General features: G+C 51.1%; 1 protein-coding gene across 2 annotated transcripts in view; it reads left to right on the forward strand.

Annotated features, from left to right (window-relative positions):
* The window catches only part of DPYSL3 (dihydropyrimidinase like 3), a 33,466-nt gene that overhangs the window by 15,971 nt on the left and 619 nt on the right, over positions 1-16,876 (forward strand). For both annotated transcript variants that reach the window (XM_072348270.1, XM_072348271.1), the window contains exons 3-13: positions 1,611-1,795; positions 3,783-3,947; positions 4,236-4,297; positions 4,768-4,848; positions 6,210-6,278; positions 8,462-8,582; positions 9,336-9,492; positions 14,541-14,682; positions 14,940-15,110; positions 15,645-15,824; positions 16,435-16,597. In XM_072348270.1, coding sequence (XP_072204371.1) covers positions 1,611-1,795; positions 3,783-3,947; positions 4,236-4,297; positions 4,768-4,848; positions 6,210-6,278; positions 8,462-8,582; positions 9,336-9,492; positions 14,541-14,682; positions 14,940-15,110; positions 15,645-15,824; positions 16,435-16,597 — 1,496 coding nt within the window. The remainder of the gene's footprint in view (positions 1-1,610; positions 1,796-3,782; positions 3,948-4,235; positions 4,298-4,767; positions 4,849-6,209; positions 6,279-8,461; positions 8,583-9,335; positions 9,493-14,540; positions 14,683-14,939; positions 15,111-15,644; positions 15,825-16,434; positions 16,598-16,876) is intronic.

Genomic DNA, 16,876 nt, shown 5'->3' on the forward strand with positions numbered 1-16,876 from the left:
AATTAGCAAATTTTACACGGGGATGAACGGAAAGAACTGGGACAATTTGCAGCAGAAGGACATGAAAAGCCATTGCTTGCTCTATGCTGAGAGGAAAATAGCAATCTTTTAAAAATCCAGCAGTAGATAAATAATTTTCAGGTAGTGGGACTGTTTTTAGCTCAAGGAGGAGAGCAGTCTTGAATGACTGCTGCACATACCTGAGCATGGACCGGAGTCAGTTTCAGGTCCTGCAGTGGAACAGATTTTCTGGATATTCCTGGGCAAATCCCTCATCAGCAGCCCAGAGGTTACAGAATTCCATTGCCTTGGAACTGAAACACACCAGCAAATGAATTCTGTTAAAAATACGGTGAGCAGTTTAAATCCTTTGGTGAAGGATTCATCTAAAAAAATAGTGGGAAGAGCTGCTGATGTATTTCCATGAGGACACTGGAGCAGGCAGTTCTGTCTGCAGAACTTGTGGGATTCTAAGGAAAAAAACTATAAAGCGGATATGCTGAATTAAATGCAAAAGCGGAATTTGCTGCTCCATGTGCCAAAGAAATCGCAAGTCTTCAAGTAAAACCAATGTTTCTTTTGTCACGGTTTATCAGGGAAGACTGAGGAAGGCTTGGTGAAAATAGGATTTCTGAAAGAAGAGATTTGAAGGCTGAGTGCTACATATGGACAGATAAAGGGATTGAGGGGGCGGGGGTCTGAGGGAAGGGAGTCCCTGCATTCCGGTGCCCTGGCCTGCAGAAGAACCAGTGTGTCCAGGGAGGAGATGGGTTATCCTCCTGCAGGCTTTCAGTGTGAGCACTTTGAGCTCTGAGTAGATATGTGGTGGAATTTTAAGGTTGTTCTTTTCAGATCTTTTGGTATACTGGGGGCCTTGCCACCACTACTGCGTGGGCTTGCTGGTAACATCCTCTGGGATGAGTGAGGGCAGCAGGTGAGAAGGAGTGTCCTGGAGAGAGAGTCTGTCCTTTACCCATAAGGTTTTGTGCTCAGAGCAGCATTGCCAGACCCTCTTGAGCCCTGAGCTGGCCTAGCAGCTGTGGCATTATGGTGGGAAATCATCTTTCTCTGTAAGTAAGCCTCAGACTTGAGCCTTACTTAAGGTGGGCAGAAGGACGGGGGTTAGGAGAGATTAGGGGTGCGGCTTACTGGAGGCAGGGTTGGTGTCAGGGCTTGAGGAACACTTGTCCCAGCTGAGCAGGTGAGACTACTGTGCTGAAAATGCTTGCAGGTGCCTGGCTCCTGGTCAGTGGGGCATGAGGTGATCTGGGAAGCTTCTCACTGAACTGCAGAGATCTGAGTGTTCATCAGGCCATGCTCCTGGCCAACCTGAGCTGCCCCAGACAGCTGGGGTCACAATAGACACTACTAAAGCAGGTAGACAGATGGCAGCCCTCCCAGGACCATGCAGATTGCAGTTTTTGGGAGGCCAGGCAACCTCACAGTTGGCTGCTCAGTGAGGCGGTCTCACCTCTGGCTCCAGGGAAGGAGCAGGGCATTGCTGCCAGGCAGGGGTTGGCCTGGCTGCTTCCCAGCTGACCTGTTGATTCATTATGTGTTATCTGGTTTTCCTTTGTGTGTGGCTCACCATCTTGATGTGGTCTCATCAGGCAGATCGGAGACAATCTCATTGTCCCTGGAGGGGTCAAAACCATAGAAGCCAATGGGAAGATGGTGATCCCTGGAGGAATTGACGTCCACACTCACCTGCAGATGCCGTACAAGGGGATGACAGCAGTGGATGATTTCTTCCAAGGGACAAAAGCAGCCCTGGCTGGTGGAACTACAATGATCAGTGAGTGCACCAGGCAGGTCCCATGTGTGACAACACCCAGCAGGCTTATGTACTTTTGAGAGGAGTTAAAGCACTGCTGCATTCAGTTCTGTAACTCTGCATGGGATCTGTTTGATAGTGGCTTCTGAAGATATATATATTTTTTTTCAGAGGGTGTGCAAAGAGGGCTGTGCTGGAGTTCCTATGTAGGGTAGCAAAGGTGGACAGAGATGACAACCTGCAGGGAAGATTTAGGGACTGTTTTGGAGAAAGGAGAAAGATGATCAACACTGTCATTGTTGCCCTCTGGAAGAGACAGTTGGGAACATAAACACATCTGATACTTGGGAAAATAGGGGAGAGGACTGGGGAGGAAAGTCCCTCTGGGAGCTCAGAAACGTGCAGGTGAAGTGGCAGAGTCCAGAGAGCCATCTTGGCACTGATTGTTTTTCAGAGACTTAGACGAGGATGCTTGTTGTCCTTGCCAGGCCAGCCCACATTTCTCCCTGCCTTGCTGGCGTCTCTAATGGAAAAGAGATTGGAACAGAAAGTGCAGCCAAGTGTGCAGCTCTAGCTTTTGCTACCAGTAACTTGTGGCAGGGCAGGTCTGAGTGAAGCAGAGCTTTGGGATCTTCTCATTTGAGAGGGCCCTGAAAATGAGTTCCCGACCAGTGGGTGGGATGTGCCTTTGGGTATTAAAATGAGAAACCTCTTGGAGCAGCTCTCCTTCTGAGCTCTCTTGGGGAGGCAGAGCAGTGAAAGGCAAACTTACCAGAGTGCAGACCCTGGGGGTTAGGGATTATATGTCAAGATAGCTGTGCGAATGTGAGCCAGCTCTGGTTATTCCCCACCTGTGTCCCCAGTCAGGCACTTCTTTGCAGTGCATTTTGGACATGCTCCTATTCTGAGCTGGGGAAGGCATTTGCAATAAAATCCCAATCCAAGTGAAACTCCTCAGTCTTAAGAATTTTTTGTTTTTCCTTCACTTTTGGAATGTTGCCCAGTTTTTTGGGTTTTTTTTTGGTTTTTTGTTTTTTTTTTTTCCTACTTGCTTTTCAGTCTTCTTTGTTTTAAAGATCCATGATGATGTGCTTGTCTTTTCTGTGATGTCTGTTAATGCAGACTGAAGAGCAGGATGAATTTGTGGGACCCTTAGTGCTGGGAAAGAAAATGTGCACAGGGCCCTTTGCACAGCTTCAGATCCTGTGTTCTGTAGTGCTCCAACATCTGCAGCTTCTGGTGCCCCCAAGAACCTCAAAAAGGAACAACAACAACAAAAAAAGAACACTTATTTTTTTCTGCTTGGTTAAATAAATATAGGGCAGTGTGATGCTCAGATGACAATGAGCAGAGAAGCAGAGCAATGCGCTGGCAATCCTGCACTGCTCAGAAATAAACAGTGCTAATGAAAAAGGAAAGGAGATTCTGAGATCCTTCTGTGGAAAGCACCATGAGCACGCAGTGCTTGCAGATCCAGGCTCTACTGCTGTCCAAAGGCCACAGCTATGTGCACTGCAGCTTTTCATGGGATGCAGGAGATGGGATGCAATTATTGAACCTTCCAGTAAAGGACTGGGCTTCTTGCCCTCTCCCTGCCAGTTCTCTTTCCCCCTTGGGCCAAAAAAATCATGGAGCTTGAGGTGGTGTGGTAGGCAATAATAGGTGCATTAGTGTTGCAGTGTTGGAGGAGACTGTGTTAATGAGGTGGAAGTGGGGGTGAGGAGGAATGAGGCTCTGAAGCTCTCAGCTCATTTCTCAGCAGAAGCCTGTAAAAGCCCCTGGTCCTTTGCCAGAGGCTGTTAAGTAAAAGCTGTGTGCATTTCCCCCCAGTAACCGCACTTAAAGGGGATGGCGGAAGTCATGGAGATGATGAGGTTCTGTCTGGAGGCAGCTGGGGAGACAAGAGTGGGGTGGTGGAGGTGTCTTGTGGCTTGCAGGGGAATGGAGGGTGCACACTGGGACATCTGGCCAGAGGAGCCTTTTTTCACCACCCCTTGTCACCCTGCAGTGGACCATGTGGTGCCAGACCCCGAGTCCAGTCTGGTGGAGGCATTCGAGAGGTGGCGGGAGTGGGCAGATGGGAAGGCCTGCTGCGACTACGCTCTGCATGTGGACATCCCCCGCTGGAGCCAGAGCGTCCGGCAGGAGCTGCATACCATGGTCCAGGAGAAAGGTTTGCTGCCCTTTCTTCCTTGCCCCTGGCTGGGTGCAGGGGACCTGGCAGAAAGAGGAGGATGTGCTATCCCTGCTCCTTTGGCTGCTGAACATGATGGGATCTTGCTTGGCCTTGAGCTGGGAGTTGGCATACTGTGGATGAGTGGCAGGACAGCAAACTGAAGTAGAGATTCTTCTGCCAGCCTACCTCTGTGCCCTTTCCCCAGGTTTCAGTGCTTCCTGTGTGCCTGGGGAGGGGAAACTGTTGGCTCACTGTCCTTCAATTTCCTCTCTGCTCTTTCCCTAGGAGTCAACTCATTCATGGTTTACATGGCCTACAAGGACTTGTACCAGATGTCAAACACTGAGGTAGGAGCTGTTTTATGGCTTTGCTTGTGTGTGATTGCAGTGCTAGCTAGAAAGCCAGCAGCATTGCTGTGTAGCCATAGCTCCGCAGCCTGAGCTGAGACACTTTGCAGGGGCTTGCATGCTGCTCGCTGCTCATCCTTGCTGCCTTGAGAAATGCGACCCTCTGGCAACCCCTCACTGCTCAGTCACAAGCACTGAGGGGCTGCTCAGTGTCTGGGCTCCTTGTTAGAGGGTGGCAAGCAGAGGGGTGGGCTGGAGAGGACAGAGAGCACCAGCTGGGAGGAGGTAGCATCCTGAAGGCACTGCCAGTACAGCCACAGAGGCCATTCTGTGTGCAGCTGATACTTGGTCCTGCCTGCCCCTGTTTCTGCACAGCTATCCTGGGGGTGCAGTGAAGGCCACTTATGGTCGTGTGCAAGCCAGGGCACTGTGTCTGTCTGTGTGGTAATTTCTTCTTGTCTCTGTTTCAGCTGTATGAGATATTCAGCTGCCTGGGAGAGCTGGGTGCCATAGCTCAAGTTCATGCTGAAAACGGGGATATAATTGCACAGGTAGCTTACTCCTCAGGTGTGCAGGGGCTGGAAATCTATCCTGGGCTGATTGGACGTGGGGTGTTTGTAACATGACACTAAAGCTGTGTGGGCATCTTTTGCAAGGTGATCTCTTTGCTGCTCAGAAGCAATATCAAATTTACTCAGATTTTCTGCTGTGAAGTATCTGGTGGGAGCTGCAGTAAAGAGTTTGTGAGACCCTTCAGCATTGTCCTTCGGGACACTGATCTGCACTTCAGCATAGAAGACCTGCCTCGTGGTATTTCTGTGTGTTGTTTCTGAGGAACAATAGTAGGTAAAAATTCATTTCAAAGGAATGTGGCAGATAACCCAAGGAATCAGGAGGACAAATGTTTTGAAGTGTATTCTCTTATTACAGAAAGCACTGTCATCTCTTAGAGATAACAAAAAGTCAGAGAATTTAAAGGAATATCAGATGCTGCCTTTTTTTTTTTTTTTAAACAAAATCAGTGAAAATATTTGTGACATTAAAGCAAAAAAAAACAAACCCAAAAACAAACAAACAAAAAAAAAACACAAAAAACCCACAGTTGCCAAAGTTTTGTTAAGTAGATGGTTTCCTGCAGGATTAGAAAGACAGGCTGACAGATGAAAGAAAGCAGATGCCAGCTGCACTTTTTCTTTCTAAAATTAAAAGAAACTTGGAATGGGCAGAACTTTCCAGGAAAACATCATTTTAAAGGACCACCAGATAACTGGGGAATTTATTACCGCAAAGCTTTTGTCAGTGGGGTGAGTGAGGTCTGAACCTACAGTCCTGGTAAGAAGACATCTCGTTGCAGCTGCTGCTTTGTCCTATCCCAGAGCAGTGGTAGAGCTCTGGGACCGGTGTGTCCTGTCTGAGTGTCAGAGCGGTCAGCAGCAGACTGTCACTGCTGTTCCCTTGCCATCACTCCCTTCTGCTGACTGTCCTGCCAGAGTTTTCCTCTCCCGGGGCTGTGGGTTGGTGAGTGCTGGGTATCAGCCCCATGTGTCAGTGAGAGCCAGAGTGCTGCTCTGCAGGTGCCAGTGGTGCTGAGAACAAGCTGAGCTACTCTTTGAGCTCTTCGTTGCTGAGGGTGGGAACCAAGGGCACTGGAGGGTCTGGGACAGGAGGTTAGTGGGGGGTTAAGGGGGAGGGCTGCAGTTGTGGGGACTTCATGTCAGCAATAGGTTGGCTCCTTGGTACCACAGGGCAGTCCTGAGGCTGTTTGCTTCTTTTTGCCTGGTGTGTTGTCACCACTGATGGCCACTAAATACAGAGTGTGGTGACAGCTCTGTTCAGCCATCAGGAGGGTCTGCTTGTCTGTTGGGGCAGGTTCAGAGCCTGATAACATCTCTTTGTCCTTTTTGTGTCCTAGGAACAGGCCAGGATGTTGGAGATGGGAATTACTGGCCCAGAGGGCCATGTGCTGAGCAGACCTGAGGAGGTAAGGCAAAGAGTAGTGCACGGAAGATCTTTTCCCATGAACCATAGTAGGTTGTGCTGCAGCAGGGCTAAATGTGTGTGTAAGTATAATACTATCTGGTTCATTACCAGCTCAAGAAAAAGTGAGATGCTCTTTTCTGACCAGCGTTTTTCCACCTAGCTGGAGTCTCCTAGCAGAAATGAAGGCTTCTGAGTTGTTCAGCGATGAAGTAATCAACAAAAAATTCTGTACAGCTGTAGCAGCACTCGGGGCAGGTTTGGCAGCATTTATTTTCTATGGGATTCCAGAGTGTAAGAGGCCCAAGGAGAATAGAAAGGCAAGTTTTAGACCCTCTGAAAGGTCACTGCTCATGTGTCTGAGCACAGACAGATTCCAGTCTCTTCCTGCCTAATCTCTGGTCTAATGTGGGTTTCAAAGTCAGACAGACAAAACCATTGGTGGAAGGAGTGGGAGGGGAGGAAAGGGGGAATTTCGTGGTTACAAGTCATTGTGAAGACACTAATTAGATTACTTCTAATTTTAGTTTGCATGGTATTTTTCTGTTTGGTCTGTTAATCTGAGTTGTGTCTAATTTTAGATAGGTTTTCTTGAGATAGCTCCCTTCTGAGAGCTGCTTTTAACTTTCTGTGGTACATGAAAGAAGAAAACAACAGCGGAACCAAGTAGGGAGCGCAGTGACAGATATATACTTCACGGACTGCAGAAATAAAATCAATTTACTTAAATTAACAGTGTAAGAAGTTGACTATATTGTAGCTGGTAATGGAAGAGCCTGGTGTAATGCAATGCTTACTGTCTTTGAAGTATGAGACAATAAGGAGAAAAGACTCAGTGTAAAAAACAGTAGATCATAGTTCTTCTGTGTGTAAATGTACACTTATTTTTTTTAATGGCCTTAGACCTGTTGCCATTAGCTGGCAAGCTAACCTGCAATTACAGGGTATTGTGCCAGGATTTGAGAACCATCCTGTTATTGTAAGACAGCACTGCAGTTCTTCTTGTCAAAAGCCAAAAAAGCATTATTGAGTGTTTGATCCTGAAATGCTATTAAAACTTAAGGCAACTGAGAACAGTGCAGGAAAGCTCTAGATTCAGTCTGTACAGCCAAACCCAGACTTCATTACCTTTGAAAAGAAAGTGTTGTTCTTGCAGCATACCTTCAACCTGGGAAAACATTCAGTGGAGTGCAAGGGATTTGCTACCCTCCTGAAGGATTGCAGGTGGTTGACAAGGCATTGGGAGAGTGACCAAAGGTCCAAGGATCTCCTGTGTCCTGGAGGGGCCTCTGTGGGCGTTAAAGACATGCTCTTCTAGCAGGTGGTGCTGGGGATTCAGTAGTGCTGAATGGAGCTGCTCCAGACTGGATCAATTTTGAAGGGTATTCAGTGATGGCTTTTTGCCCCTGTCCATGCGTTAAAGCTCACTCAAGTTTGTGAGTGTCCTGGTATGTTTTCAATAGAGTTCTTAAGCAGAAGAAAACTGTTTTCACTGTGCTGATGGATGGAGCTACAGACAGGCTCACAGAAGCGTGTGAGGTACACTCGTGTGTTTGTCTGAGCACAGTGGCCTGCTGCTGCTGGGAGCACTGAGCAGCTGCCAGCTGCAGGCAGCAATGGCACAGTGCCTGCCTTTCCCGGCTGGCTGGTAGGTTGTCTTTTTAAGGCTTCTGTTTTGAACTGTCTCAGGCTGAAGGTTGAAGAGCTAACTTCAGCTAACCAAGCTGCAGAGCTAACTCTTAGAGAACATCTAGGGCTGAGCTCAGGCAGAGCAGGGGCTGATGTCATAGTTCAAAGATAACCCTGCTCCAGTGGGAGGCTGGCTGGGACACCCATCAGCTAGCTCATAGGATAGCTGGGCCCCAGCGGCCAACCGGGGCACAGCCTGCAGCACTCCAGGCATCAGCAGGGCAATGTCTGATTAAGCCAAATGCTTAGAGAGGCAGAACTGTGTCTGCCTATGCTGGCTGCAGCCATGCAGCCATGCTGCCAGGTGTGGACAGAACTGGATCCAGGCAGAGGAACAAGTGGTGGCCCAGCTCCATGCTGCAGCCCTGCAGAGTGCTGCTTGGCTCTGGCCTGCAGGCTGGATCCTGGAGCCTCCCCAGGTACCAGAGGGAGCACAGACAGCAGTGAGACCTCCTCACCTGCTGTGCTCCTTTGCAGCCACGCTGTTCTCTCTTACAGCTGGAAGCAGAAGCTGTCTTCCGAGCCATCATCATTGCCAGCCAGACCAACTGCCCTCTCTATGTGACTAAAGTGATGAGCAGAAGTGCTGCAGACCTCATCTCGCAAGCCAGGAAGAAGGGTGAGCTGGTGCTGTGTGCATCCACACTGTTGCCATTGGAGTCCTGGGTTTGGTGTCATCCTGGCTGTTGGGCTCAGACCCCTTCTTTGAGCTGCCCAGAGTTACTGCTTCTTCTAGGGGAGGTTGAGGTTTTACCTGATTTGCAAAGGGCTACAGGGATGCTGTACCAGGCAGCCTGGAGCTACCTTCTGTGGCCATGTCAGGCAGCATCAAGTTGAGGGCATGGGTTAGGGAGATTCTTGGAGACTAAAGCTTTCTGTGAAGGGCTTTCTGTGAGGTCGCTCATACCATCTGCATGCAGGTGGTTGAAGCTGATGGATACATCCTCAGCCTCTATGACAGTGCTCGCCCTGCAGCAGTGCTGCAGTGGGTACATCACACCTGGATGCAATGAGTTGTGCCCCTACCCACAGTTGCCACACGAGGGCTAGTGAAGAGCTTTCCTCTGCCAGGCTCTGAGGCCTTCCCAGTGGCCCAGCCTTGGTTACAGGCACTGACAGGGGCAGGGGAACATGTTATCAGCCCTAGGGTCTGAGGCTATGTCTCCCAGGACCATGTGCTCTCCAGGTCTGCACCACCATCAGGCTCTGTGACTGGAGCTGAAGGACTGGGACAGTGCTTGTGATAGCAGAGGTCTCTGTATGTGCTATGGGCCCAGCAGTCCCTCCTGTCTGCTCTAGAGGCCACAACAGGCAGACAAGGATCAGACTGCTGTAGTTACCAAACCTGTCTCCTCTCTGCTCTTTTTTCCAGGCAATGTGGTGTTTGGTGAGCCCATCACAGCCAGCCTGGGGACTGATGGAACACACTACTGGAGCAAGAACTGGGCCAAGGCTGCGGCGTTCGTGGTCTCTCCCCCCCTAAGCCCAGACCCCACAACCCCTGACTATATTAACTCTCTCCTGGCCAGGTGAGCAGTAGCAGCCAGGCAGGCTGTGTCTGGTCTGGTGGTTCTGCCAAGTGACTGCAAGTGGGAGGCAGCACCTTTGGCCTGAAGTAGTCAGAGGGGAGGCCAGGGAATATTCAGGTGGCCTAGACACTATTCCAATGTGAACCACTTCACCTCAGGGATTTAATGAGCTGCCTGATGAAATGGCTGCCAAGGGAGGCACTGGAGGCATAGTGCCAGTAATGAGAAAAAAACTATGGCATGTGGTCACGAACTGCTTTAAATGCCCCGAAGAAAGGGCCAGACAGCACGGAATTGTCAGTGACAGCACTGACCAAGGTGGAGAAGCTGTGTGATTGTGGGAAGAGCAGAAGCAGAGGCTTGGCATGTGGCTGTGCATGAGGAGGTCTGGGGGCACAGGTGGCATAGCTGGTGGCGACACACCTGCTGAATACCATTCTGGCTTTTTGTCTGCAGGTGAACAGTAGTTCTGTTCTGCACAGACTCTGCAAGGAGTATGAGGCTCTTAGTAACTGCTTGTGCATGTCTGGCAGAACAGTAGAAGATGATTTTTCACCCTAAAGGCAAGGGGTGGGGGAAGGGATCTGTTGAAATCAGAGAGCAAACAATAGAAGCACTTCAACAATTTGAGGTGACCTTTCCCTCTGAGCTGTCCTCCATCCCCTCACTGGAAAGGCACGCACCACAGCCAGGGATGCAGTGCCCGCTTGCTAGCTGTGCCCATATGTGAGCTGTGAGCCTCACTGCTCTGCGTTTGTAACTGAATGCTGTGTGTGGTGCTGCTCTGGGCTAGCTGGGCAGGGCTGGCTGGGGGCTGTAAATGGAAACAACTTTGAGGTAATGTTGGAAACATCTCTGAAATGAGCATGGGATGCCAGGTCAGAAATAGGTGCAACAGCAGAGGGATAAGCTGGGGTTCTGCCCCAGTGAGGGGCAGTACTGAATGTGTGTGGAGTTGCTTTGGCTGGTAGGAGAGGTGTCCATGCATTTAGGGTCTGAATGTGCATCTCACCTGGGATTTTGCTGTGGGCAAAATCAGCATGTGCTTCTGCTTAATCTGAACGCATGAGGTAGATGCAGGTCTTAGTGACTGGCAGTGAAATGTGAGCCCTACTCCTGAACTTGATTTTTGATGTTTTCCTGCTGCTTCAATACCAAATTTACCCCAGATCTCAGAGGAGAGGCAGGAGCACCTCTTAGCCCTGCAGTCAGCACAGTTTTGTCCCAGTGCCTTTCCCAGTTTTCTTGAGGCTTTGGCAGGAGAAGCAGCTGCAGGGCTTCAGCTGGGCTGTGTGGTTTGTTTTATTTCACCAGGACAAAGCTAGTGGAGATTAGGAAGCAAGTTTTGTCATCAGGCTGGATCTCTGGCTCTGTAGTCAGTCAGACATATGGCAGAAATTATCAGAGGAAAATGGAGATTACCAGTGGATTAGGACTGATTCCTAGCCCTGTGCAGAGCTGCTGCGTCTGTGCCATCAGAGGTTTGGGTCCAGGAGTCCAGCACTTGCAAGCCCTTCCCTCCCAGCTGTTCCAGGAGCCAGCCTGGGCCCTGCTCCCTTCCACTTGGCAGCAGCTGTGTCCCTGGCTCCCCTCAGACCCAGCTGATTTTCAGCTCCTTGTCCTGTCCTGGCAGCCACTGGCTCTGCCCATTCCTGCCCTTTGCTGACCCTGCTGGATCAGGGTGGATGGATCCCATCCTAACAGTGGGCTCTGGGCAAAGTCACAGTGAGCTTGTCCTGGAGGGAGCCAGGGCTGCCAGGACACAGGGAACAGTCTCAGTGGGGACAGTCCTTGGCAGGGCAGGGTTCCTTCATCCTCGCATGGCAGAAGAGCTGTTTTAAGCAGACCCAACAAGCTGCCAGAAATCATTTGTCTAATACATTCTGGTATGTTTTGTCCCTCTAGCTTGGTGTGAGTCATAGTCTGTTAGGGAAGTACACTTTTTGGCTTGGCACAGAGGCTGCTGTGTTCCCCAGGACATATCCCCCACTCCAAACTGTGTTCTCTGTGCACAGGGTGCTGGCTGTGCCCCAGGCAGGCAGTGTGGTGTGGCCAAGCTCTTCTGCCACCATTGCCCAGGGGACTCAGCCTCTATAGGGGCTGTTGGTCATAGAATCGTAGAATGAATCATAGAATGGCCTGGGTTGAAAAGGACCATAGTGATCATCTAGTTTCAACCCTCCCACTGTATGCAGGGCCGCCAACCACCAGACCAGGCTGCCCAGAGCCTCATCCAACCTGGCTTTGAATGCCTTCAGGAATGGGGCATCTACAACCTCCCTGGGCAACCTGTTCCAGTGCGTCACCACCCTCTGTGTGAAAAACTTTCTCCTAATCTCTAACCTAAATCTCCCTTGTCTCAGTTTAAAACCATTCCCCCTTTGTCCTATCACTGTCAACCCATATAAACAGCCGTTTCCCCTCCTGTTTAAACATTCCCTTCAAATACTAGGATACCACAATGAGGTCTCTCCGGAGCCTTCTCTCCTCTAAGCTAAACAAGCCCAGTTCCCTCAATCTTTCCTCATAAGAGAGGTGCTGCAGCCCACTGATCATCTTAGTGGCCCTCCTCTGGACCTGCTCCAGGAGCTCCATGTCCTTCCCGTACTGGGGACCCCAGGCCTGGATGCAGCACTCCAGATGAGGCCAAACCAGTGCCAAGTAGAGGGGGACAATCACCTTCCTCTCCCTGCTGGCCACCCCTTTTTTAATGCAGCCCAAAACACAGTTGGCCTTCTGGGCTGCAAGCACACACTGCTGGCTCATATCCAGCTTCTTGTCCACCAGTACCCCCAGGTCCCTCTCTGTAGGACTGCTCTCAAGGATATCTTCCCCCAGTTCGTATAAATACCTGGGGTTGCCCTGACCCAAGTGCAGCACCGTGCATTGGGTCTTATTGAATCTCATTAGGTTCACATGGTCCCACTTCTCCAGCATGTCCAGGACCCTCTGGATGGCTTCTCTTCCTTCCAATGTATCGACGGCACCACTCAGCTTGGTATCATCCGCAGACTTGCAGAGGGTGCACTTGATGCCATTGTCTGTGTCGTTGATGAAGATGTTGAAGAGCACCTGTCCCAAGAGCAACCCCTGAGGGACACTGCCTGTGACCGGCCTCCACCCTGACACAGTACCACTGACCACAACCCTTTGGCTGCGTCCAGCCAGCCAATTCCTAATCCATCGTACAGTCCATCCTTCAAATCCACACCTCCAATTTAAAGAGAGGGATGTGGTGGGGGACTATATCAAAGGCTTTGCAGAAGTCCAGGTAGATGACATCCATTGCTCTTCCCCCATTCACCGAAGCAGTCGCTCCATCGCTTGGTGAAGCTGTGCTGGCTGTCTCAAATCACCTCTTTGTCTCATATGTGTCTTAGCATAGCTTCTAAGAGGATCTGCACCATGATCTTCCCAGGCACAGAGGTGAAGCTCACCGGCCTGTAGTTCCCCAGGTCTTCTTTCTCCCTTTATTAAAAATGGGAGTAATGTTTCCCTCTTTCCAGTCTCTGGGGACTTCACCAGACAACCAAGGATTTTTCAGATATGATGGAGAGTAGCTCAGCATCAGCCATCTCTCTCAGAACCCTAGGATGGATATCATCCGGTCCCATGGACTTATCCATGTTCAGTTTCATGAGGAGGGCTTGTTTCTGTTCCACTGTAATGATGGAACAAGTCCCACTCCCCACACCCTCTCCTGGAGGCTCAGGGTCCTGGCAGATACCAGAAGCCTTGACCACCCGTGAAGACTGAGACAAAGCTCTCACTGAGTACCTCAGCTTTTTCTATGTCGAAGGAAACCAGCTCCCCATTACCTTTCATCAAAGGGGGAACACTCTCCTTGGCCTGTCTCCTCCTGCCTATGTACCTGTAGAACCCCTTTTTGTTATCTTTCACATCCGTCACCAAGTTCAGCTCCATCTGCGCCTTGGCTTTCCTAATCCAATCTCTGCACACATGGACAACAGCCCTGTATTCCTTCCAGGTTACACAACCCTGCTTCCACTTCCTGTATATTTCCCTCTTTTCCCTCAGTTTGAGCTGCAGGTCTTTGCACAGCCATGATGGTTGCCTGCCTCCCCTGCTCAACTTCTGTTGCTGGGGAATGGAGAGCTGTTGTGCTCTGCACCCATGCCCTTAAGGACAGCTTCCCAGGGGGTCCCACCCAGCAGTTCCTTGAGCAGCTGGAAGTTTGCTCTCCTGAAGCACAGGGTCCTAGCTCTGCTTTTTGCCAGGCCCACATTCCTCCAGATCACAAACTCCACCAAGGCACAATCACAACAGCCCAGGCTGCCTCCAATCTTAACCTCTCTAATGCTCTCCTCCACATTTGTAAGGATCAGGTCCAGTAGAGCTTCGCCTCGAGTTGGTCCATCTACTACTGGACCGGGAAGCTGTCCTCGACAGACTCCAGGAATCTCCTGGATTGTCTGCCACCTGCCGTGCCACCATGCCAGCAGATATCCGGGTGGATGAAATCTCCCATCAGGACAAGAGCCTGCGCACAGGACACCTCCTGCAGCTGGAGCAAAAAGGCCTCATCAACAGGCTCTCCCTGATCAGGCGGCCTGCAGCAGACCCCACCCACTAGATGCCCTTTACTGGACTGATCCTTGATAAAGCTTGTAAAACTACAAGCTCTTGACCTGATCGTGGCTGTTCCTCAGACACAGCTCTTCACAATCTATCCACTCTGACACAGAGGGTAACTCCCCCACCCTTCTTACCTTGCCTGTCCCTTCTGAAGAGCCAGTACCCCCTCAGTGGTGGTATTCCAGTTATGGGAGTCATCCCACCATGGTTCTGTGATAGCAACAAGGTCATAACTTTCCAAGTGCAATACAGTTTCCAGCTCATCCTGCTTATTACCCAGGCTGTGTGCATTGGTGGGGTTCTGCAGGCTGAAGAATTAGAGAAACGGGAGTGCAGAGTAATAGAGAGCTGGGTGGGGGCTGCCCACACGCAGACGATTTTCTAGTCCCTCTTGTCTCTGCCTCTGTCTGACTATGAAATGGCTCAGGATGCTCTTATTACCACCACGCCAGTGGTGACCTGCAGGTATCGGGAAGTGCCCACTGCACGTTCAGCACTGCGCAGAAAGCAATTGGAAAAGACAACTTCACGGCAATCCCAGAGGGGACCAATGGCATCGAGGAACGGATGTCTGTCATCTGGGACAAAGCAGTGGTAAGAGCCAACCCAAGAGGGGTGGACAGGCTTGACGGGCAGCACCACATCCTAGCCCCAGCAGGGCTGAGTGCTCAGTGGCACATCTCCTTTTTGTTTTTGTGAGCTGAAACAAGCTGGAGCAGAAGCAGCTGCCACAGGGCAAACAGCCAAGATTTGTGAACATAGCTCCAGCTTTTGGTCTGTCTAATGCCAGACCTGGGCTCTTCCTCTCCCCTTCCCCAGAACTGTGCTTTGTTCTGTTTGTGTCTGAGCAGGCTACAGGAAAGATGGATGAAAACCAGTTTGTGGCAGTGACGAGCACTAATGCTGCAAAAATCTTCAACCTGTACCCACGGAAAGGAAGAATAGCTGTGGGCTCAGATGGTGATCTGGTCATTTGGGATCCTGATGCAGTGAAGATCGTCACGGCAAAAACCCACCAGTCTGTAAGCCCTCTGCTCGTGCTGGGAATGTGTGTGGGAAGTGCTACACGCAGTGGTCTTGCTGCAAGGAGCTTGGTGCTGCTCTGCTGGTAGATGCAGGGACGAAGTTCCAGCTCTGGGCAATGCAGCTGTGACTGCAGGGTAGGATGCCTTTAAGTCCTGGGCTCTGCTTGCAGCACCTTTCTCACCTGGCTGCCGCTCTCCCCCTGTGCCAGGCCTGCACTGGGCTTTTCTCCTCATCTGGATTACTCTTCTGAGTCCAAATTGTTCCCAGTTTTGTCAGCATGCTTTATTCGTGCTTCCCAGCCTGCCTTCCTTTGTTTCTGCACCCAGCTCCTATGCAGTTCATGTGGGAGCTGAGGTGGTTTCTCAGTGTGATGGACTGGTGAAGGGCAGGAAGCCTCTGAGGCAGCAAGGCCATTACAGGTGTGCTCTCCCTGCCCTGGAGGTTTTGGCAGCGAGGTGTGGGGACTGAGCAGCCCTCAGAGGGCAGGCAGTGCTCACGTTTCTCCTGACCATCACCCCTGATTGCTGCAGGCAGCTGAATACAACATCTTCGAAGGGATGGAGCTGCGTGGGGCCCCGTTGGTTGTCATATGCCAGGGAAAGATCATGCTGGAGGATGGCAACCTGCACGTGACCCAGGGGACTGGGCGCTTCCTGCCCTGTAGCCCTTTCTCTGACTATGTCTACAAGCGGATCAAAGCCAGGAGAAAGGTAAGGAGGTGGGGATGCCAGCAGAAAGTGCTGTGAAGCTGTTAACCCAAATTGCCCCTTTCCCAAGTAGCTAATTGTTTTCCATCTGGTGTATCTGATAAGTTGGAAACAGTGCTCTAAACCTGCTAAACCTACTGGGGATTGCTAAGGGCTTGGCAGAGCTGTTACCTGTGTGCTGATGGTGTGCTACCACGGGGGCAGGACATGGGGCTGTAGTTAGCAGTGTGTGCTGCAGGTGCAACTGCTTCCTTGTTTCCTTCCTGCTGCAACAGGAACCTGAAGGGAAAGGTTGAGTTAAAAACAAGGGGACTGAGAAAAAAGGGCCTTCAGCCCATCTGCACAAAATAGACCCACGTCAAGGGGCCTGTTTCATAGTCCCTCAGCATTCTGTGAGAGGCTGTCATGCAGGAGGTGGGGGTGAGACACCTCCACGCTGTAGGGTGGTCTCAGGCATACAGGGCAGGTGAGCATGGGGCTGGCAGTGTGAGTGGCCTCTGCAGTGGGACTGGGGAGGCTGGGATCCATGCACCGGGATGCTGGCAGTGTTGGTGGGCTCACAGGAATCACAGGAGCATCACAGTGTTACTGTGCCATTCCTCTCCGGTAACAGATGGCGGAGATGCATGCTGTGCCCCGGGGCCTGTATGATGGGCCTGTGTTTGACCTGACTGCCACCCCCAAGGGCGGCACCCCTGCGGGATCCACCCGGGGGTCCCCCACGCGGCAGACACCCCCTGTCAGGAACCTCCACCAGTCGGGATTCAGCCTGTCAGGTGAGCATGGCACTGGGTGGGCTGGCAGAGCATGGTGCCCTGGGGTGGGGGGACCAGGCTTCAGCCATAGTGTAGCACTGGACTCTGCTTGTGCTGTATGGGTTCGCACGTAGAGGACTGTCTGCTCCTGGAGTGGCCACTGCTCTCCTTGTGTCCTGCCTCAGTCAGAGGCAGAGATTGTCATATGTGGCCCAGAGCCTCTCAGCAAGACCCCAGCCTTCCTGGTGGCTGGGTCTTATGGAGAAATTCCTCTCAGCGTCACTTTCCCTTTCCCTTGGT

This window comes from Excalfactoria chinensis, chromosome 13 (assembly GCF_039878825.1).
Source record: "Excalfactoria chinensis isolate bCotChi1 chromosome 13, bCotChi1.hap2, whole genome shotgun sequence".
Taxonomy (NCBI): Eukaryota; Metazoa; Chordata; class Aves; order Galliformes; family Phasianidae; genus Excalfactoria; species Excalfactoria chinensis.